The 22553-nt window shown below is 39.8% G+C and overlaps 1 protein-coding gene across 2 annotated transcripts; it reads left to right on the top strand.

Annotated features, from left to right (window-relative positions):
* Positions 1-188: 188 nt before the first annotated feature.
* traf3ip1 (TRAF3 interacting protein 1) lies at positions 189-21126 on the top strand. Of its 2 annotated transcripts, XM_022741274.1 has the most exons (16): positions 189-389; positions 1925-1993; positions 4355-4516; positions 5371-5499; positions 5698-6123; positions 6214-6288; positions 6533-6553; positions 7960-8035; positions 8444-8464; positions 9959-10046; positions 11451-11543; positions 11791-11926; positions 12013-12049; positions 12182-12258; positions 17628-17845; positions 18277-21126. In XM_022741274.1, exons 1-16 carry the CDS (start codon positions 267-269, stop codon positions 18440-18442), a joined length of 1917 nt encoding a protein of 638 aa, XP_022596995.1. In that variant the 5' UTR covers positions 189-266; the 3' UTR covers positions 18443-21126. The 2 variants fall into 2 exon arrangements, with proteins under 2 accessions (XP_022596995.1, XP_022596996.1); XM_022741275.1 differs by lacking the exon at positions 6533-6553.
* Positions 21127-22553: the final 1427 nt, after the last annotated feature.

The following is a 22553-nucleotide window of genomic DNA, read 5'->3' as shown; positions in this document are numbered from 1 at the left end:
TATCTATCTATCTATCTATCTATCTATCACTACAACAGCTTTGTTGAAGATCAGTAAAGATTGTTAGCTGTTGCTATGGACACAGACAGCGCTTAGCAACCGTAAACCCTCAGCGCAGGCGCAGTTCTTAGTAATGATGCACTGTGGGATTGCAGAATATTGACATAGCAACCAGGCGACAGAGCCAACCAAGTTTTCTCACTCCGGACTAGTTTTTGCCGTCGCTTCTGTGCTTAAATTACTTGGCTTTGCGTTCAACTGCTGTGATGAATGCAGCAGTGGTAAAAAAGACCCAGGACACACTGGGCAAAGTGATTAAGAAACCGCCTCTCACGGAGAAACTGCTAAGCAAGCCCCCGTTTCGATACCTCCACGACATCTTCAGTGAGGTGAGACTTATCTGCTAATGTTACATTAGGTTAGCAAGCTGACGTATGTTTAAATAACATCAGAGTCTATTTTGCCTATGCCCATTATAAAAAGGCTAACTCCAACAGGACGTGTGTCATTTAAAACGCACATAAGCCAAACAGTTAGCTAGCTAGTGCACCAACGTTAGCATGACCCTAAGCTAACCAAGAGAGTTTAGTAACATTAACTTCGAGAAAACGTTACGCCTTCAGAGCTTTTCTCAAGCTATCAAATTGTCTGTTGTAGCGCGAATAAAGCTGACCAAGCAGTTAAACCACCAAGGTCAATCATCAACCAAACAAAGAACTGCTAACGTTCACCAGTAATACGATGTCAGGTTGTCGGTTAAGTTAATACCGTGTGATAACTGGTTAGCTAGCCATGTCAACGGCGTCGTCTAGTTGCTAGGCACGACTTGAGCCCGCACAGGAATCAACAAACCAATTTTTGTCCATTGTGGTTAGCTAACCGTGATGAATCGATTGTGGGAGCTAAGTTGGCTAAATTTGTCTGCTTCTTTGAAGCCGTCACGTTGAGATCACGGATGTTCAGCAGCTTATCGCAGTTGGGCTGCTGGATAAGAGTGGAAACTAAGGTTTAACTACGTTATGCTTTGATTAACTTAGTCACTGTGGATAAAGAAAATACTTTTACCGTTCTGGATTCTAGCTGTTCAAAGCTGCTTGCAAAATAAGTTAAGGTACATACACGTATATGGTTAAGTTACAGATACACGTGAAGCTTTTGGGAAGGACTGAGAATCTTACTAGAAAAACTACTGATTCCTAGGATGTTGGGATCAGTTTAGACTGTGGGACTGGATGGGTCAGATGGTTTGTTATTCAGATTGAGAGTGTTGTCAGGATATACCAAGTGGGCATTGGAAAGCTTCAGGTTCACAAAGAAGGTTAAAACAAAAACTTTTTTAATACCAACATATCCTCATCTGGTCAGATTTGGAAACCAACTAGTGACTGCTTCTGATATAAACTGGTATCTATTGATGTTGATAATGATATCCTACAAGGGACACTTTATCAGCACAAACACTGGTAGAAAAGTATTAGTAGTAGGCCAAGTAACATAGGTAAATATTAATGTTACCATTAAGTGCTACATAAAATAGCATAGGAACCACTGCATCACACACAACACTGCTTTTTCTCAACTACATTTTCTTTCTTTTTACACACAACAAATCCTTTGATATTAGATGTCAAGCAGAGTAAAATCTGTTTCACTTTTCTAAACAGAAGTGAGATCTCATTCTCACTCTCCCCCTGTTGGGCAGTCTCATATTTCACCTTAGCATCATGTATATTTGATAAAGGGAAGCGTGTTGAAACGTGTGACTCCTTTCCTTTGATTAGCAATGTGTTTGACTTCAGGATCGGATTGTCCAACAACTGAATTTTCACTGTTGATATAGAAGTATATACTACAGACCTGTATGGTTAATATTGCAAATTATCTAATGATTAAGCATGGAACTTTTATTTCTCACCACTTTCAGGTCATAAGGACCACTGGTTTTATGAAAGGCCTGTATGGAGAGAATGAAATGAAGTCAGATAATGTTAAGGTAAGTTGACTACACTCAGTCCACCCGGTCAAACTGTTTTTGGCTATTTGTTTGTCTACCTCCTGGCCGCCGGCTACACAAACAGATATCCCTATTCTTTAGTAATTATAGTCTTGTTCTCCTATTTATTTCTCTCTATTGATATGCTTTCTTGTGTACAAAATATGTTAGAATGTCCTAAGCAGTAGCCTTACTTGTGTAGGAGATCACCTGTGTGTTGTATGGGACAGTCTGAGGGTGTCTGTGTGTGGAGGTAACATTAAACGCTGCCTGTGTAACACTCTCTGAGTGAGAGGATCTGGCAGGACATGACTGAGAGGCCTGTCAAGGTGTCAGAACTCAAGTCTGCTGCTTGAGATCTGACCCCAAATCAATACTGGATTGGAAGGTGATAGGCTAGGAGGAGAAAATGTGTTCAAACTAGAAGCTTTACAACTTAAAAGCTAATTTAATTCGTCATGGTTGTATTTACAATTTAAATGGTTTCTTTATGCACTGTCATAGGTCGTATCTTGGTGGTGCAACAAGTTGATTGATGAGTGTAGGCAAATATTGAATAGAGAGAGGCATTCACCCAAAATCTGGGTGAATCTGATATATCAAATGATCTCTTAAACATAGTGATTGTTCATATGTATTTTACAGGATATTATAGGACAATTAACAATTGTGAAAATGTGATTTTATTATTTAAGCAACTTTCTTACTGAAACTACTGCCCTTGACACAAATATTCAAATATTTATTATTTATATTCAAATATTCAAAGATAAAAACGGAAACCCATAATAGTACATAATGATGACATTTCCAAGTCCTCTTAGATATTATTATCAATTGCAAAAATGGTTATAGATAATAGTCAGTTAGGTTGTAAGTTTATGTTGAAAGACAAATTTAAATGGCTAAATGTAGACATACTCTACTTAAGCTTCTTTCAGATCGCTGGGCACGTTGCTTCAGAGGTACAAGAGCTAAAAGGTGCTCACCAAAAGTTTTTGCTAAAAGTATGTCTTACAAGTATTTTGGTGCAAGATCATGCAGTACTTTATGAACTAGGAAAGATTTTTTTTCTATACTAAAACTGACAGTCAATTTTAGCTAGATTGTTTTTGGGTAGACCTGACAGGAATATCACAATAATCAAGCCTGCAGCGATACAAACATACAATAGCCCCTACGTGTTGATTAGATTATTAGAACTTCCATTCCGATTTGAATGTAATGTTACAGTCACATACATCATATTTTTTAGAGATCACACTGTTGTGCCTCTACAATAATGCACTGCTCTTCATATATTATCTGAAATTTTCTGAAACATTTTAATTTATTACCTCCCACTCATTCCCTATAATATTTTATGTCAATTTTGTATTTTCTTAATTCTTTACAGGCCTCTGTGCAAGAGCATGTTACTATATAGAAATGTCATGAAAGGAACACTGCAAAGGCTTGGCAATTATCAGATGTTACAGACCAGGTGGTTGCACCAGCTACAAATCCTTATGTTACACAGTTGGCAGGCTTCTCAGATGCAGCAGGCTGATAGACTAGAAGCACTGCTTACCCGGGTCATTTGCCTGGAATAGTGTCTGTTCTATTACATGTCTACTAGAATGTTAATCTTAGTATTAATGGTAGGAACTTTATTGTCCATGTTGTTGAAAACGTATCTTTAGTTTCACAGCAGTATAAAATTTAATGAAATGAAAAGTACGATACATGGTTGACAATACAGATTAAAGCTTGCCCATCAGAATATGTATACAAAATATACACCTAATTCAAGGATTGGATTAAAGGAGTAGTTGATATTAGTTTGCTCCTCCCTGTCTGCAGCAGTCCTTGTTATAAAGCCAGGTTTTCTGTTACTCATTGGCACTTCAAGATTCAAGATTTTCTCTTGAATTGTTAGATGTCATTTTGAGAAATCTAACCATTACACTACACTAGATTACATTGAGAGTTAAGTCACAATTGTAACGTGTATAAGATTACTTTTAAGATTCACACCTTGCTGAGTAAAATATAACATTAATTTAAGTAGCCTGGTCAGGAGGGGAGAGGAGTCAGAGTGTGCAAACAAACTGTGGGCCCACCATAGTCAGAAATTATATGTGAGGACAGATTGGACTAAACTGGACTGAGTACTCATCAACTATGCATGGTATGTAGAATTGTTGCATGGTAGGAGTAAATTAGGTTGAACTCTGAATATACATTTCTCAAGGGTTAAATCATTCTAAACTGTATTGGAAAATAACTCCCATTGGAGGTCCTTTACTCTCACAAGCAGATGGTATCTTGTTTCTCTCCTGTGCACTCTCCTGGGTATCACAGCATCTTTTATCTTTGCAGGATAAGGACTCTAAGATAGTCTTCCTCCAGAAAGCCATAGATGTCGTGATGCTGGTGAGTGGCGAGCCCCTGGCAGCAAAGCCGGCACGCATTGTAGCTGGCCATGAGCCTGAGAAAACCAATGAGCTGCTGCAGGCCATCGCCAAGTGCTGCCTCAACAAGGTCTGTCTTTTTGGAAGATTAAACACACACACACACTGAAAAGCTGACTGTGAAATTTAAAAGACTCAAATTCCATTTCTCCAATTTCTCAAATTCATTGACATTGTTGTCTCTGTTATGCTGGAGACACAAATATATGGCTCTACATAAAAAGGAAATTCTGTGTTTATCAGCTTTCACATCAAAATATTATACTCTTGGCAAAACTGTCTAGCCACCTCAGGGAGAACTCTGAAATATTTTAATTGCACCCTGGAGATGGAGTGTAACCAGATGAGCTGGTGCCTGGGGGATAGCTGTATTTTGATATCATGTCACGCAGAAAGTTCTTAACAATCTAAATGTATTCCTCTCAGATTTTATGCAACATGACTTTGCTGTTTTGAAGCCATATGGTTACAATTGTAATAGAGATAGTATTTCAGGTTTTTCAACTTGTATGAAACAAAAGTAATGAAAACATGAGAAGTCTTAAAAGGGGCGATGTGTAAGAATGGGCCAACTGTTGAATTCATAATCCAAACAAATATGGGCAACATATTACCAGAAGGTTGGGTTATCCACCTCTGTTGTAAGAAACAAGGAAATGTCCATTACCTTTTTTTACCTAATTGCTGCAGTGTCATTTTGTGATGCACCTTTGAACAGTTTTGTTTGCCCCCTCCATGGGCCAGTTTTAGTGTTTTGCTTAATGACACTTTACAAAGGGAGATTCTTTCTGACATGATTTGTAGACATTCCTATGTATGCTACACTGTCGTTCTTGTTAAACACTCAGTGAAACAAGAGTAAATGTTACTCATTAATATTATCGCTGTATTAAATTAAATGGCTCTCCTGCAAATAAACTCTAGCTGTCCAGTGATGATGCAGTGAAGCGAGTACTTGCAGGAGAAAAGGTGGACATGAAGACCAAGGCTAGTACCTCCAGGTCCCAGGACAAGGAGAATAGGGAAGGACGTGAACGTCACCTGGATAGAGAGGTAAGAGTCTTTAGCCCCACTCAGTTACATACTGCTCAATCCGACGTATGATGTGAAATGTATTTTCTGTGTTAGGCTGAAGCCTTGCAAGTTGCACTGTTGATTTACAAACAAATATGTTTAAATGATGAATTTTTCAGCATGTGGCTGTGGCTAGCATTAAGTCCTCACCCTTTGTTTTGCTATTTTCTATTCCAGGACAAGAAAAAGATTACAGAGCGCAGTGGGAGCAGGGACCAGAAGGACCCAGACCAGCCCAAGGAGCAGGAAAGTCGACGTAGGGATGGGGAGAAAGAGCACCACCGGGACAGGGAGCGTTCTGACAAGCACCACCGCAGTGAACAGGACCGCGGCAAAGACCGTGACAAAGACAAGAGCCGAGACCGGGAGCGAGACAAGGATAGAGACAAAGGACGAGTTAAAGACAGGGACAAAGTGAAGGATAGAGAGAGGGATCGAGAAAGGGAAAAAGAGCGAGAAAAGACAAGAGAGAGGGATTCCCACAGAGAAGGGGAACGAGACAAGGAAAAACGACGAGAGAGAGACAAAGAGCGGGAGAAAGAAAGAGAGCGTCACAAAGAGGGGGACGAGAGGAACAAAAGTGTAGAGAATGGCAGTAGCAAGGTACAACTTCTTAAGCCCACACACATTTTACACATACATATTGACAACAAAATACCAATATTTACATTTAATGTGTATGTTTGTGTTTAGGCCAGAGTGTCAGAGGAACCACAGCAAAAACCCAGCCCTGAAGAGCCCAGCAAAACAGCCAAACCTGTGCCAGCTGTAAGTTCCTTTGGCCAAAAGTACACACTTTTTAATATTACACTTATTTTGAGTTCATTTGATTTTCTCATCTGCAGTTACAGTATGGTGTAGTTTCCTGTATGTTTAATCAGCCAATTAAGAAATTTAGAGTTAGTCACTGATTTTATTTGTTTACATAGTTGAAAAATTAAACTTGACTTTTTATACAGGTTATAAAAAAGTCAAATTTATTTTCTAATGTTGTGCCTCTTATTCTTCCAAGGAACCAAACCCAAGTGAAAAGGTATTCAACCCCGCAGAGACAATCAGTAGAAAATTAGACCTGTATATTGCAGACATTTTAGTCTTAGAATGGCTTTGCTGGCTGCTTGATTTAGTGCTAAAATGGACTGTAGTGTATAAGGCATGTGAGGTCTCGTTTGCTCTTATTAACTGTATAATTGATAAATGTGACGTTACATAAGGCAGTGTTCTTTGCTGTGTACAGCCTGCAGATGCAGTTGACAACCAGGTGAGAACTTACTGTACTAGCAGAGATGGCTCAATAACACTTTTTAATTGCAGAAGATGATGCATCGAGTATCTGTCAGTGTAATTAGAATCCAATATTTATTTATCCGTTTTGAATGTCTTTAAAGTTGTCGTCATTCATGTGCAACTTGCATGCTTCCAGCTTTATTTTGTAAAATTACATGCACTTTGCATTCAACAGCTTTCCTGCTCCCACAAGGGAATTCCCTGCGTGTAAGCAATGCAGCTGTTTACTCTGGATCACTTTTGCAATGCTAAATCAAAAGTCAACCAGTGTGCTGTCAGACTTACTAATGACATGGGCCATACTGAATGTTTTAGCTCCATAAGTCAGCTGTAAAACAACTGAGTTCACTAACTTGCTTGTTCAGATAGCCATTTCAAAGATGAAATGTTTAGCAAGGCTTGAGTGTTCAGTTAAGCATAAAATTGCCCTGTTTCAACCATGGAAAGGAGTTGGTTACCTCGCACAATTATATTACAATATACAGCTCCATTTCAGCTTTATTTTGTTGATGTTTTGGTGGGCGAGGGTTTTTATTATTCCATCCAACAATATTTTGTTGCTCTGGCACAAAATACAAATAATATAACCCTCATTCAACTCCATTGCTGTATATTTTTTTTGCATGAGGCCTCTGCAAAAAGTTTATTACATTTCTGATGTTGAAGCTTCCAATTCCTATTCTGTCTCTCACTTTGCCTTCTTTCATTTTGCTTTTCCAAAAGGAAACTGCTTGTTTACCATGCTAGAATGTTGCTCCATGCAGATATTTATATACTGGTAAAATCATGTTGTATGTTTTCTGATATCTGACCCAGTATGTTTAGCTGATATTGGGCTTAAATAATAATGTATATTGACCCTACAACCACACTTCACTGTTCTTTCTTTACAACTCTTAATATTCATATTTTGCATGTCTGCATGTGTGGTTTAAAAGATAATTTGGCATGTTAATTTCTGCTTAATAGCAACTCAGTGTACCCTAAACTTAACAAAGAAAATGATGAATGGTCATAGTTAGCATAATAGAGAACCAAACGTAAAAAGGTTTCTCCAAACTATCCCAAGCGTTAGTAAGTGACGTGTTGCCTTTTGGTGCTTATTATCCTAAAATTGTGTCTTTTTCCTACTTGTCTCTCCTCCTCTCACAGTCAGACAGTCCAGCTAGAATACCTCGGCCTTCATCTGCCAAAGGGCAGAGGCGGAGACCCAAAATTGGAGGTCAAGGTAACCCTCCAAACCCACTCTCCCCTTAACACCCTATATTAATCACCTATAGTATAACACATCTCACATAGTTAATACAGTTGTCTCATATAATGTTGACAGTTGACTGCTTTCTGTTTGCACTTCACTTGTGTTATAAAATCACTGACTAGTTCCCTTATGGGAGGTAGGTGACTCAGCAGGACTACATTTGACAGAGACAATAAAAGCGTCATAGAAATGACAGCGAGAAAAGGTTTTCTACAAAAACATTTTTCTAAAAATATTGCAAAGACACACAGCCTCTTGATTCATCTGTTTTTCATATTCTACACTTTGCATGTCGCATGAAATTAAGTAGACATCACTGTAATTTTGGTAAATGTACTAGAAAGGACACCAACAATACCTTGTTTTTACTCTCAACAGATGAATCTGACAGTGAGGGAGGTAAGTGTCCTCTGTCTCTCTTATGCAGCCACATGCAGAGGAGCATATAAAGGTTTTTAACATTCACACAAGAATTTTTTCTGTGGAAATGGGGTCAACATTAAACACATGCACTGATCAAAGATGCATTTTTAGGATTGCAATGGTAAGCTGCAGTAAATAAGGAGAGTACTGACATTGATCATCCTCATAAATAAGCTAAATAACCCATACATTTGGTGATGACTTTTAACTTAGCGCAGCTATGTTAACTTCCTCTGAACTGTAATCACAAGGCATAAAATTATTTGATCTTCTCATCTGACTCAGAGTAAAGCAGCAAAGAAATATCTTCCCCAAAATGTCAGAATGCTACTTTGGGTTCTTGCTCCATGAGCCAGGAACTGAGGGCAGTCACTCAGTGAGTGAATGAGTTACTGACCAAGTGATTAAGGGCAATGATATTCTGAGCAAGTCAGTCAAGTTTATTTGAAAAACCCAATATCAGATACAGTGTCTCAATGGGCTTAACTGGCCTGAGGTTGCAACGGCTCCTGACCTAGCCCAAACTCTAGAATAGGAGCTGTATGTGGGAAATACACAAAGACATTTGTAGAAATAAACAGAAAGTTATAATGGCTTATAGAAATTCCAGAAAAGTTCAGTGTTAAGTCCAAAAGTATAAAATCTATGTATGGGTCCGATAGTGAGTCTTCACATCATTCTAAATCCAAGAGAAAAGAACAAAGTTTGCCCACTTGGCGGAAGCAAGAGGAGCCAGCAGGTTCACAGCAAGGCACACAACAGAAAACAAGGGCAAACCAGGGCCAGACACCGAGGCACACAGCAGAACAGGGAGCTGCATTACAACAGGCCAAATTCCCTAACAGCAACTGGAAGTTTATTCCACAAAAGGAGCACATGAGAATGTCCTGTCTTTTGAGTTTACTTGTTCATTCTGTTGACAACTAAGCAGCACATCTTGGAGTGTAACTAAACACCAGGCTAAAAAGCTGCTCTATTGCCCTTTCTGGTTAAAAGCTTCCTTTGGTGTGATCAGAAATTTGCTTTGTTGAACCTGTAACCACACCCAACAGCGATATCACATGATCCACAAGTACAGCTGTACATCATTGCATCCAGGTGTGAAATTAAAGTATTGAAGGTCAGCAAAGATACAACTTTCAGTGGGTTTTAAGTTACTTTTCCAAGGATATGAAGGAAGGCAGGAGGTTTTCCAACAGAGCACTCAAATTCATCCTTAGTGTGAGGTGGAGGTCAGTGTAAAGACGCAAAGGCTAAGCTTATATAGCTAAATCATGCCAGTGTTAGTAGCTGGAGCTGTTTTTTTTTTTTTTTTTTAGAGTGGTAGCATTTAAGCCAGAGAAAAGAAGATTAGTATACATTTGTTACAAAGGAGTGCACTTAACTCTCACAATCCACAATGCTATGGATAGCCCTAATCCTTGCTATATTGTACTGATCTAACTACAAGACATTGTGATCCTTTCACAGATGGAGATGCTCAGTTAGCCCAGAGACCTGTCCCTCAGGATAATGGAGATGCTGCAGGCTCCTCGGTGCCATCTGACATGACTTCCAGGTCTGTACAGTCAACACCTTCACTCACTTAGCAAACACTATGAGTTTGTTACAGTTGGTTTACAAAGCAGAGGTAGGGAGGACCCAAACTGGCAGGATGGCTAGACAGCAGTCTACAAAGAACATGACTGTGGAAAAGGGCTGGTGCATATGCAGGGAGCTAATGAGGGGAATGGGAACAGGTGTGTAGGTGGGTGGGGAAAGCCTCGTGTTAGAGAAGTGACAGGGAGGACATCTGGTGGTCAGATGGAGGAGTAGCAGGAGACAAGGGCTGCGGTTATAATAGTCTTTTTTGCTTAGGAAGGTTCCTAACTGAGTGAAATGACCCGGAGGTATCTAAATGGCAGCCATGACAACAACTGGTCGAATTCTCTAAATACTGAGGAAAGGAGCCTCAGTGCTTCCTTTTTTATCTCCTTTAGCATAGGATACATTGGACCATCCTTTACCAAAGGAAAGGAGATAATGTCCCACAAGTCTTTGCAACAGCAACATTTAAAGCATTGCACCATTGTAGTTTCACCAAGGAAGACCCTCGTAAATGTAGAAACAACTTAGCACCTATTTAATTTTTGTGACAGGATCCAAAACTTATGGAAATCTTTGCATGATTGACTGAGAGCTAAATGCATGATATAGTTTTCTTCTCTTTCAAATCTATATAGTTAGGAGTAATCTTGAAGAACAAGCATAATGAATTTCTAGTTGACAATATGATCATCATAAAATACTATACAAATAAATGTGGTTTCAACTAATTCGACTGTCAAACATGTATATAAACATGTGCACACTATGACCAATACCTGAACGATATTCAATATAATGCAATGCTGCACAGTTTTCATGCAATAAATATTACATTGATGAAGCTCAGAGTGTTTTGATGAGACTGTGTCAGAGCGATGTTGATTTGTATAATTATAATAATGAAGTAATTATAGTGAATCTAATTTGAGTGTTATTGCATTGCATACTATTGCATTTATTTATTTAAAGTTGTTGTAGTTTTGCTTCTCAAACCAATCCAGGATCAATTCCAGTAGAATTCACAGTTGAATAATTGCCTTAATTTGGATAATTGAGACTGTTCTGATATTTAACTGACTAATTGGCTAAAATTGGTTAGGCAGCTGTGTTATAGCAGTTTTATTAATACTGTGAGAGTTTATTGTTCCAAGCAATGGTTCTTATCCCAAAATCTGAATGACTCAGCGTAGCCGTCGCAAAATAGACATTTGGAAAATCCCACAGAGCTGTTAACAGAGAATTAGTCCTGTAAGAGAAATAACATAGCTTGTGAAACTAAACAAAAATGACTTGTATAAATGTGAACATATTTAGTTTTAAAATTGATAGTTTAACAGTTTTTTTCAGTAATATGTACAATCCTTTAATCCCAAAGCAACAGACGAATAGCACGGCCTGGCAGTGCTCGCCCAGCACCTCCTCGAGTCAAGAGACAGGAGAGTTACACTGATGTGAACTCAGCTGAGAGGTAACTTCACCACACATATTCACTGATGTCATAAGTCTCATTTATAGTGGCCAGGACGGTTCCTGACAGTGGGACAGATTGATCTCTTAGATTTTTAAACCAAATGGAATCAGCACACTGAATGAAGATAATGTTTGTAATTGTTTAATAATGGAGTAAGTGGAGCAAGTCTAACCGGTTAGCCACAAGACGACATATGTCATACAGTACAAACCATATTACTTTAAAATCTTTGTCTTTCTTCCAGACTGTCAAGTGCCAAGCCCTCAGCACCTGTCATCATGGAAGGGAAGAAGCTATCTGAGGATGAGGAGGATGAAGATGAACAATTTCTCGTGGAGGAGGCTGTCCCTCCGCCCTCAGATGCTCCTGAGATGGAGGTGGTGAGTGACTTGAACAGTGAGTTGTTTAAATGCCATCGATAAACGTAAGTCTGGGATAGTTATCGAACATTTTTTTTCTTTTACAGGATCGTCCACAAGAAATAGACAGTGAAGAGAAACACGGTACGCAGTCACATTTCCTTCTAGTTCGCCCTTATTTTGAAAGTCATAATAATGCCTTTTGATGTCTCTCACACCTGGTGGTTTGATGAAGTAGATCTTTCACTTCTCCTCTTGCTGTTTCTCTCACCTTAGGTGGCCTTGTGAAAAAGATCCTTGAAACCAAGAAAGACTATGAATTATCGCCATCTTCCTCCAAATCTAAAGACCAGGTAGGTACTCTTATAGTAGTAGATCTTTTCCATCTCCACTAGAGGGCAGTACCAGCCTAGTTCTCTCCAGCTCATTGACACAAGAGACCATGTTAAACCTCCCCATCAGTTCTACCAGCCATTGTTTCTGGAAATGTAGCTTCCCAGGGTAAGCATTTTGACCATGCCCAGTGCAACACTGGTTATTATCAAAAGAAATATATAAACAAATGAAGTGGAAAGGTGTAATTGCACTGCCTTGAAACCACAAAAATGTTCCCCTTCAATGAAGCTGAAGGGCTGATAACCAGGCAGGGCAAGTATGGCCTCTAACAGACCACACACAACTGATACACACATCAAGATGTCTGGAGCAAAATGGGCTTGTTTTCTGGGGTTGCTCAATGTTTTAGGTATGCTTGATTTTGTTTTTGTTGCAGACTTCTCTGTGCTGTGTACAGTTTCAGAATATCAGTCATCTTGGGAACTTTTAGGGGAATCTTTCTTTTCTCACTCTTTTCTTACATGTGTACAGGTTATTGCAGAAAACAGACACTGCACAACCAATTTTTCAGTCATTCGGGTTTTCAGTCTTGTTGTATTTTGACGCTTTCACTAAAAACTTCATTGCACACAGGCTGAGATGTTCTAGTAAGACCTTTCTTCTCATCTCCTCTTTGGGGTAGACTTCATATTAGACATGATAGACCAGCTTTGTCAAGGTGACGCATTGCTGCCATTACTCATTCCCTTCTGTCAGCTTATTTATTAGCCAGAGAGAGCAGTGCTCTTTCATCGTTATTTGGAATGTGAATCAGTGTGAAGCTTACAGTTTTGTCTGTACTCTATGGTGTGAGGTGGTGTACACTGTCTGCTTTGGGTGGTCCTCCCCACTGAAGCATACTCTCCCTGCATCCCTTCTTAGCTGACCACCCTGACTCCAATAGATGCACTATTTTGGACTGTCACTCATGCACAAAGGCTCCTCATCTATTCCCTCCCTAACTGCGGTCTCAGACATCATCCCTCATAACTCACACCTGACGTTGTAGCTGCGCCACCAGTAAACTGAAATAGCTCAACAGGAATTTAAAGGCCTGGCATTTATCCACCTTTTACATACATGTGTTAAATATAGTTTTTACATATCTCTACCCACCTTAACACTTCTCTTAAGAAGAATTTATGTCAAAAGTTAATTCAGTTCCAGCCAAACATACACACACCGACACACACAGGCAAAACATCCAGAATAGCAGAGCTCTTTGTGTAACATGAGCAGAGCCTTGTAGAGTTTATCCTAATTTTCTTAATGCAGCCTCCTCAGCTTTCAGGGGTTTCAAACCTTCATTTCATGGTATCCTGTATGGTCTGCAGGGGCAGCTTAGAGCAGGTATGTCTGCACATAGCACTAGTTCAGTCCACCCCTCCATCATTACTGGCCTTCGCATCGTCAGCTGTATAAAGAACTATAATGACTTCCTTCCTGACATGAAAGGGTGGAGAGGTCAGCTTAATGGAGTCGTTTTTTTTCTTGTAATCACGGTAAAACACGCAGGGACAAAAATGTAAATATTGAGCTTCCTCATTCTATGTGGTATGACAGGTCTGAAATTTCAGCTGCTGAAATTCATTTTTCAAAACGCTGATGTTTATCAAAACACAGTTTCTGAATAAGTCACAAATTCCCTTACGTTAATACTCAACATCATGTTCTTTTAGTACATTTTCTGGAAATGCAGCCTTTATGTTGTTTCTGTGTTTTGTCATTCCTAAATTAATTTTGATATTGTTAATGCAACCGCTCCGTTTCTGTACCGATGTAAATAAAGGAAATACTTCAACAATCAAATGATTGTATTTTGCCATTTACCGCCACTGTGTGTGCAACCAAAGCCTTTGCTGTATATTTATGGGGATGACCTTCCTTGTGACCCCTCGGCAGCATTGTATATTATTCCAAGATACTTCTCCTTTTATTTAGACAGAATCTGCCCCTTGCAGCAGCTGCGTTTTCATAAGAATTTTTGTGTACTCTTTTCCCCCTTTTCTTTACCCCCATCAAATTAGCCTTGATGAACGTTTGTAATGTATAAATAAACCCTGTGGCGCACAAATGGATGGCTGTTGAGTGAGAGGCACGGAGGAGAAGGGCCAGAATTCCCTCTGCAGAATTGTCAAGAAAATAAATACTCCTCTCTGCAGACCTCTGTGTCTTCATAAACATTCAGCGTTTTTTGTGGAAACACAAGGAAATGACCCTGTGGCATTCCATTAGTTATATTACTTTTGTAGAGGTCATATTGACTTGTTAGGAATTTGGTTAAGTTTTTGAGGAGTACCTACCTGAAGCTGCCACAAACCTCAACCTTGACAACATATTTAAATCATGATCAGAGGCCTTCAAAAACCTTAAAGCTACCTATTCCCTCCCTGAGAATGTTTGAATGGCAAGCCACCTTATTTAAATATAGCTCTAGATTGTTAGTTACTAAAGCCATTGGTCCCTTAGGAAGTTTCCTTTCAGTTCACCCCATAGCCCAGGATGGTGTTCTCAGTTGTCTCCCCAAGGGACTACAGTGACCTTGCAACAACATCCTGTAACCTCATTGGCTATAAGCTTTTCTCCTCACCTCACCGACTCCAAGCTATTTTTATGATCTAGCTAGACTTTTAAATGGCTTTCTATGAAAAATGGCTAGGAAGCCCATAAACAACGTCCAGAGCCAATTCTCATCCTAAGCTTCGCTCCCTGGCTCACCTCTCAGATCTGCCAGAGGAACACACTGTAAAAACCATCAGAGTGTGTGTCAGTGTCCAAATGGGCACCAGTAGCTAAGGGAATTGTTCCCAGAAGCTCTGCAGTTGTTATATGTGGTCTTCGCTGATCTATAACATACTTTGACAAAACTTGTTTTTTCACATTTGAGTTGGTGGTGATGTGAGAGGAATCCACGTGCGTTCATAAACCTTGATGGTCGTCAGCAACTGACATTTGAGCCATCACAACTTTAACTTTAACAAATCTTAAATTGATTCGTCTTGATTATGGGCAAAGCTCCAGTGAGAGGTTTTTACATTACATTTGTCTCTCATCCTCTTATTCCAACCAGAAGCTGATAAATGAACAGTACTGAGTGAGGCTTGCTGCCCTCTATTAGAAGCTGATTTCTCATTATCATCTGTAAAACTAGTGTTTACATTTTTGTTTTTCTAGTTAATGATACCCTAGAGGTTCCTCCACCCCTGACAGGTCCCATGCTTGCAAGCTATTTTTCATGTCAGAGGATACTTTGAAGAATGTTTTTCTCTTGCCACAGAAAATCCCTATAAGCAGTCCATAAAGCACATTTTTGCACGTATTTCCTAATTAAGCTAATTAAGCATGTGATGACAGGGTGAATTTCACATTGTAGTGTACCTTGCAGTGTTATAGCCCATGAGTATTTCATTCTGTTGTCCCTCCTTTGAAGGAGAGCCAAGCACTGAGTTTTTAGTTAAAGCATGAGATTCAACTGAACCAACATTTTATCTTTCAACGCTGATCAAAACAAGATTAGAATATTTATTTATGGACTTTTAGAAGATAGACATAGCTCAGACTACGATATGATACTGTAGGTATGAAACACCAGACCTAGCTACCTCCTGTTAGTCCACCTGCCCTGTCTAGCATCAGCGAGAGGCTCTGTCTTCTCCATTGCCTGGAGCTTTCATCATGTCTGAGATAATGGGAAAACCTGCCCCCCCTTCCTCCTCGCTCACCTCCTACTCCTCTGTGGTCACCACATCTAAATATTGTTCTGTGATCTGGGTGAGAAAAAGGAAAACTAGGAGCACATAGGTCTTGTAGACCCCGACAGAGACCTCCATAAAGCAGTGATTTATATCCAGCCGGACAGAGTGCACACGAACCAGGGGTCATGTTTTCACGCCAAGTTTTTTATTTTCCAACAGAGAAGGAGGGGGGGGGGGCTAAGGTAGCAAGAGGACGGCAAATAGAACGAAGCCATGGGTCCTGTCTGGGCTATGTAGAGCAAACCGCAGCCAGGCAGGCCGAATGAGCCGTAGAGTGTTTGTCTAGCTGCAGGGTTCACGGCACCCAGTGGAAAGCCACCCACCTTGTGGGGGGACCGCTGAGCCAAGGCATTTCAACCCTCACACTCGTGAGCCACCACAGACGGGTAACAAAGAGTGAGGTTGTCAGAAATTTGTACTTGCTTCCTGAAAAGAAATGATGGCAAACAATGGTGTTTGATGTCATTTCTGCAGTGTGGTCTGGTCTAGTCAAGCTGTCTTTTAAAATTGTAATTACTGAGTCGTTTAGTTTGTTTTAAGAGATGGCTTGATAAGGAAAATGCTATATGCACCTACCGGAGCGGGCTGTATGACAGATTGTGTGTTTTGAAGAGGAAGCTGTCATTTAGTTTACACACTGTCGCAATTATGATTTCTGCTGCCTGATGAAGGCAGGTGCTCCCATCTGTGGAGCCAAATGGCATAAATTGGGCCAAGACTTGAAAGGATGAATAAGTGTAGTAGTTGTTACTCAATACTGTAGTAAAATAACCCCACTGCCACAGCCTGTTACTAAAATAAACAAGACTTTAAGACCAGGAGTGCGGGTGGGGGCTGTGTGTGTCCACTGTATGCTTCGCCTGATCCTCTGCTTGGTGTTTGTGTGTGTGGCTTTGGGGTTGCAGTACTGAGTGCTTTTGCATTACACACACACACACACACACACACACACACACACACACACACACACACACACACACACACACTCAGAGGCCTTGCGAATCCCAGCTGAGCAAACATCCTTCGGTTTGCTCCCTGCCAAGGGAGGTCCTTCCCTGATACCTTCCCCTCCTTTTCTCCATCAAGGGACTGAGTGTAATTGGGATACAGCAAACCCCTCCTCAACCACACACCATACACTGGAAGCCTTCACCAGCCCGTCAGCCAGTCCCCCTACTTTGGCCGACACAATTCAGCCACACGTTTGATCTTTATATATACAGCTAGGTTGGTAGAATTCCTGCCTAACATTTTTAGCCTTGAAATCCTAAACCACTAAATGCAGCCTTGCTCTAGTTGCTGGCAAAGGTAGAATTCCTAAAGAGGGTTTATTATGTTTGCTCTAGGGACACACAAGTGATTTTGTGTGTATTCTTACAGCTGTAAGATACAGTGCTGAGTGATAAAACAAGCAGATTATAAGAACACATTTTAGCTGCTTTCTTTACCCAATAAGACTTTGATGTACTATAACATGCTCATGAAATTAATGAGTAGTTCCCCTCCCAGAATTATATTTGATGTTTGTATGCTTTGTAAGTTGATGGCATTGTTTTTATCCCCCACAACTCGCCCATCATACCACCTTCCAGAACTTGGTCTCTGAAGCAGCGCGGAAGAAAGAGCAGGACATGGTGACGAGGGAGATTGAACGGCTGCGCTCATCCATCCAAACGGTGTGCCGCAGCTCCTTGCCTCTGGGTAAGATCATGGACTACATCCAGGAAGACATGGACGCCATGCAGGCTGAACTGCACACCTGGCGACGGGAGAACAAGGAGCACGCACAGGCCTTGCTGCAAGAGCAGAGGTGTGTTGGCACCTACACAATGTCCTTTAATGTGTTATTGAATATAGTCTTTTTATTTCCAGCATTGGTTCGTATACAGACTCTCATGCAGGGGTGCTAACTTTCTATCACATTTGCTGATTCCAGTACTTCTATTCAGTGCTGCCTTCAAAATAAGGCAAAATAATTGTCTTATCTTGCTATGGTGGAAGGATGGAATATCAACTCTTCGTTTCACAATGTCATTTTACATTTTGTCTGATTTGTTGTCATACTTAAACTGAAAGTGATGAGCAACTCTGAGGTGCTGCTTGAGAAAAACATCTTATCAACAACATATGAGTGTTCCATCACTGTATTTGCTGGTCACCATGGGCGGTGTCTCAACTCATTCTGAGGTAATTCATGTAAGTAGTTAATGATTCCCTTTTTGTTTTTATGTGTGCATGCAGAGCGACAGACCGGGCAGTGGAGCCTCTCAAAGTTGAACTAGCTGAGCTGGAGCAGCTGATCAAGGACCAGCAGGACAAGATTTGTGCTGTGAGGTCCAACATACTGAAGAATGAAGAGAAGATCCAGAAGATGGTGACAGGAATCAACTTCTCTTCCAGAACCTGAAGTGAGAAACAAGGTCCACAGAGAAATACTTCTAAAAATGCACTGAAGACAGTATCTCCATTCAGAATAATGGCAAGACCATTTTCCTTGGAGATAATGTGGGATGCGACCAAACATTGCACTTTTAGGTTTTCCTGTCAGAACAGGAGATAGTCCCAGACATAGTCCTTCACAAACAGGGGGGGATCATCTGTCATTTGTTGGTGAATAAAAGCACCATGCGATGCTTTAGAGGTCTGACTCTATTCTAACATAAGTCGGTAATAAAATGTATAAAGTGGATGGTGAAGTTGGAGATGTACCAGCTGCTAAGACTGACAGATAAATAAATGAATAAATGAAATTGATCTTCCTGCTCTGTACACTAACCTAACCCCATCCTTCACCCCTGTTCGGTAATGGTGCCTTTGGAATGAGCCAGTGCGCAGCTCATGATAGTTAGACTAGATAGTTGTGTTTTAATGCTTGATTATTCCACACACTCAGTTGTCATGTATTTTCTTGTTCTTTTAAGTAACTAGTAATTAAAGAGTGTGGTATACCTAACATGAAATTTCCCAGTTACGAAGACTTGTTACTGTTACTGTTGTACACAGGAGGAGCAGTTTGCATGGAGTAAGAAGCAGGCTTGTGTTCTGGTTCATTTGCTCTTTTCTATAATGATTATTACATCTGCTGTAGTGCTATTGGACTAGCTCCACAACAGCAATTAAATATAATTGCTGCACATTCAATTGGTTGAAAATAGGAGGAAAGTTAGAATACATTATCTTTGTCTTGCCTGGAAAAATTTAGGATTCATGTGGAGGGTCCTGTGTGGCTTAGTGGACTGATATGGTTGTTACATGACTGTGGTACCTTGGTCTGAATTTGTCCAGGAACCTTTTTCTTTTCATAATGATCTTTTGTTTTTCTTCCAAACCTTTGTTTTCAAGCTGCTTCCCTCCAGCTACTCTCCCTAACAAAGGGTTCCGTTTTCAGCAACCTTTTCCTTTGCTTACAACAACAACTTTATCCCATCTTGTAGAAACCAATACTCACAGTCGACGTACATGTTATTTCAGTCACTCTTACATTTTTGAAGCACCGTGGCACTTTGATTAGATTAGAGGAGGAACCTTAGGATTTCTTAGAAAAGCTTTCTGGCAGCAAAGTAGTGTTAGATTTTTTCTCGTATACCTACCTTATAAAACATGACATAGACACACTAATTGAATGTACTTTGAGGAACAAAAAATCATAGATCCATTCTCCGTGCAGTGAGCATGCAGGATAGCCACCATCATAGAGGTCCGTCCTCTTTATTTGTACTGTAGAATTTGCCAAACACATAGTTTTTGGGGTTTGACATACTGTTTGGTTAGATGGCAATTTTTGTGTGAACTTTCAAATCTTTATAAATTTTAAAAAATATATATTATTTTACAAGTTTATTTTGTGGCTTAAAAAATTTGCTTTATACATGTAGCTAATATGAAAATATGAAGCAATACGAGGCTGATAATTGCATTAGCAGAGAGTGAAAGTAGCCATTGTCCTAGTTTTCCTCAAAACTCAGAGAATGGAAACATCTCAGTGTTTTGTGAATGAAAGAATGAAACACAAATACAAATGTTTCCGTCCATAGTGGCCTATCTCACCCTGAATGAAAATGCAGTTACCATATTTAAGTAACAGTACAAATGTCATTTTACATTGTTGTTAATACTTGTACACATGCAGTTGCTACCTCTGTTAGTTCTACTGCAGAATTGCCTCCCAGAGGATCCAGACTGCCAGTGTTTATAATTTAAAAAAACAAACACTTCCTGTGACATCCTGGTTGGATTGATGAATGTAATCAACTTTTTTTTTTTTTTTCAATAATGATCAGCGATTGCAGTTATCAAAACCAGTTACATTTGTTTGGATGTGAAGTGATGATCAAACATACTGTGCCGTGACTGCTCTCTTCTCTGCATAGACCACCAAAATATTTACTTTCTGCCCAGACTGATGTTTCCACTTCCATTGCCTCATCAAATCAATGGATTATCAATAGAATAGATGACACAACATCTGTGCTAAGAACATGAGTTAGCTATGTGATACTAGTAATGTCATGGCTTGGTATATTTAAGGGAAAAACAATTTGTAAATGGATCGTAAAAACCTTATTCATTTTTGACAACAATGAAAAGATAAAGCTAGATATGGTGCGTAGTACAAACAGCCAGTAGTCTGAAATGTAGGAAAATTCTAACTGGAAAAAGTTGTCATTTTAGACTGTTGGTGGGAATTAGTGGTTACAGGAAAAAATATAACTTACTCAAATATCTTTAAAAAGGGACGGACTGGATTTCTTCAGTGGGAAATATCTTCATTAATGCTATTCATTTGAGAGCTATTCACTGTAAGGGTTCAACAGTCAAAATGTACTTTCATTTAGTCTGATTTTACTCCATGTTCATATCAGTATTATATTTAGTCTGTCACATATAAACAAAGAACATTAACCTGTTGAAAGAATTCAAAAATGTTACAAGCAAAACTCATGGAAAATATGTTCAAATGTTATATGAAAGGATTATTTTCACTGTACACTACTTGTATCATATCCTCACTTTCTCTTTAAACTGTACATTATGTATATGTGGAAACTGTATCATAGTTCAAATAATTATATAATTTTGTAGTGGAGTGAAATAAATGGTTACATTGCAATACATATTTGCCTTTTCTTATTTTTAAGAGTCAGTTGAAAGAAGTGACCGTTGCTGAGAGCAGTTAAAGAGAGCGTTACAGACTCAGTGAAGTCAGCCTCATAATGGAAACTTAATGAGAGGTCTGCATTGCTTGAGTTACATTATGAGCAAAATGATGAATCACCCTGTTTTGTGATTTTGACAACTTCATGTAATATCCTTGTGGCGTCTGGTGCGGCCAAGTCACACTCTCAAGGAGACTCGTTTCTTTTGAAGCCCAGTCCGACAGAACAGAAGTAAAACATTTAACTTTCTTCTTTAAGGCTCTCAAGTAACATTAGCAGCAACGTTTCCCTGGCAAGCCACGAAACAGCTGCAACACACACACAAAACGTATTAGTCCCCTTTAAACAGCTATTAAGCGAGATTTGGACAGAGCATTTGTGATGCAAGTTGGAGATTTAGCTGAAGGCCCCTTGCAGAAGTGCATGGACACCTGCTTCCCAGCAAAGACGCTGGCCCCAGTTTCAACAGGTGGATCAAGAAAGGACTTTAGCACAGTCCTCTATTATTCATCTGCATTTACCTTCTAACCACAGGGTTCCACAAAGAAGAAGTGACTTAGGTCCTCACTGCCTCTATATTATTAAAAAAGCTCAGTTGGTTTTGGCCTTTGAATTTCACAGTAGTTCATGCAGCTAATTAATGACTACACCTTTGACTTTCACCTTTGTGTTCTGCAGTCAACCACTAATCCTCACGCTAGGCCAAAGTGAAAGGTCCATTCATGAGTGTGACTTGAATCTTGAAAATTAATTACACTTTGTGTGGATAAAACACATCACCAGAGTTTCTCCTTTAATTAAATTATTACATGGTCATTATTGAGTGTTGCAGTCAGTCGGCTAAGCTGCATATTGTATTCTCAGGTCTTAAGAAGGTAATCCGGCTACAAATATACAATAAGTAATACTTTGTCTCTCAAAATTACACATGCAAATCACTCTTCACAGAACTGGGATCTGTTCTATCAATACAGCGAAGATGGAATTTATTGTGTGTATTTCCTGCTCCAGCATGAGACAATCTTGTGTTTTCCAAGCTGGCCTGTAGGCAACCTGTTCACATGGGGACACATGGCACTGCTGACCTGTCCATTTATTTTTAGAGCACCACCAGGCCCTCAGTGTCTATGATTCATCTGTCATCCGGCAGCATAGATCCATGGCTGCATGCCTCTCTGGTGTACGTTTCCCCCCCCCCCCCCCAAAATGACTCACCACAGCAAAAAGACGGATCACACTTCATTATAGGTATACACTATACACAGACTGTCTTCATGCAACCAGCAGCATAGAAACACAGTATGTGCTAAGTCCGAACTTCTTCCTTAGAGGTCAAAATACAAAAAGGGTTCATGACTCAAA

This window comes from Seriola dumerili, unplaced genomic scaffold (genome assembly GCF_002260705.1).
Source record: "Seriola dumerili isolate Sdu_G_001 unplaced genomic scaffold, Sdu_1.0 BDQW01000052.1, whole genome shotgun sequence".
NCBI classification, from domain to species: Eukaryota; Metazoa; Chordata; class Actinopteri; order Carangiformes; family Carangidae; genus Seriola; species Seriola dumerili.
This window is presented reverse-complemented; position numbering and strand designations above follow the sequence as displayed.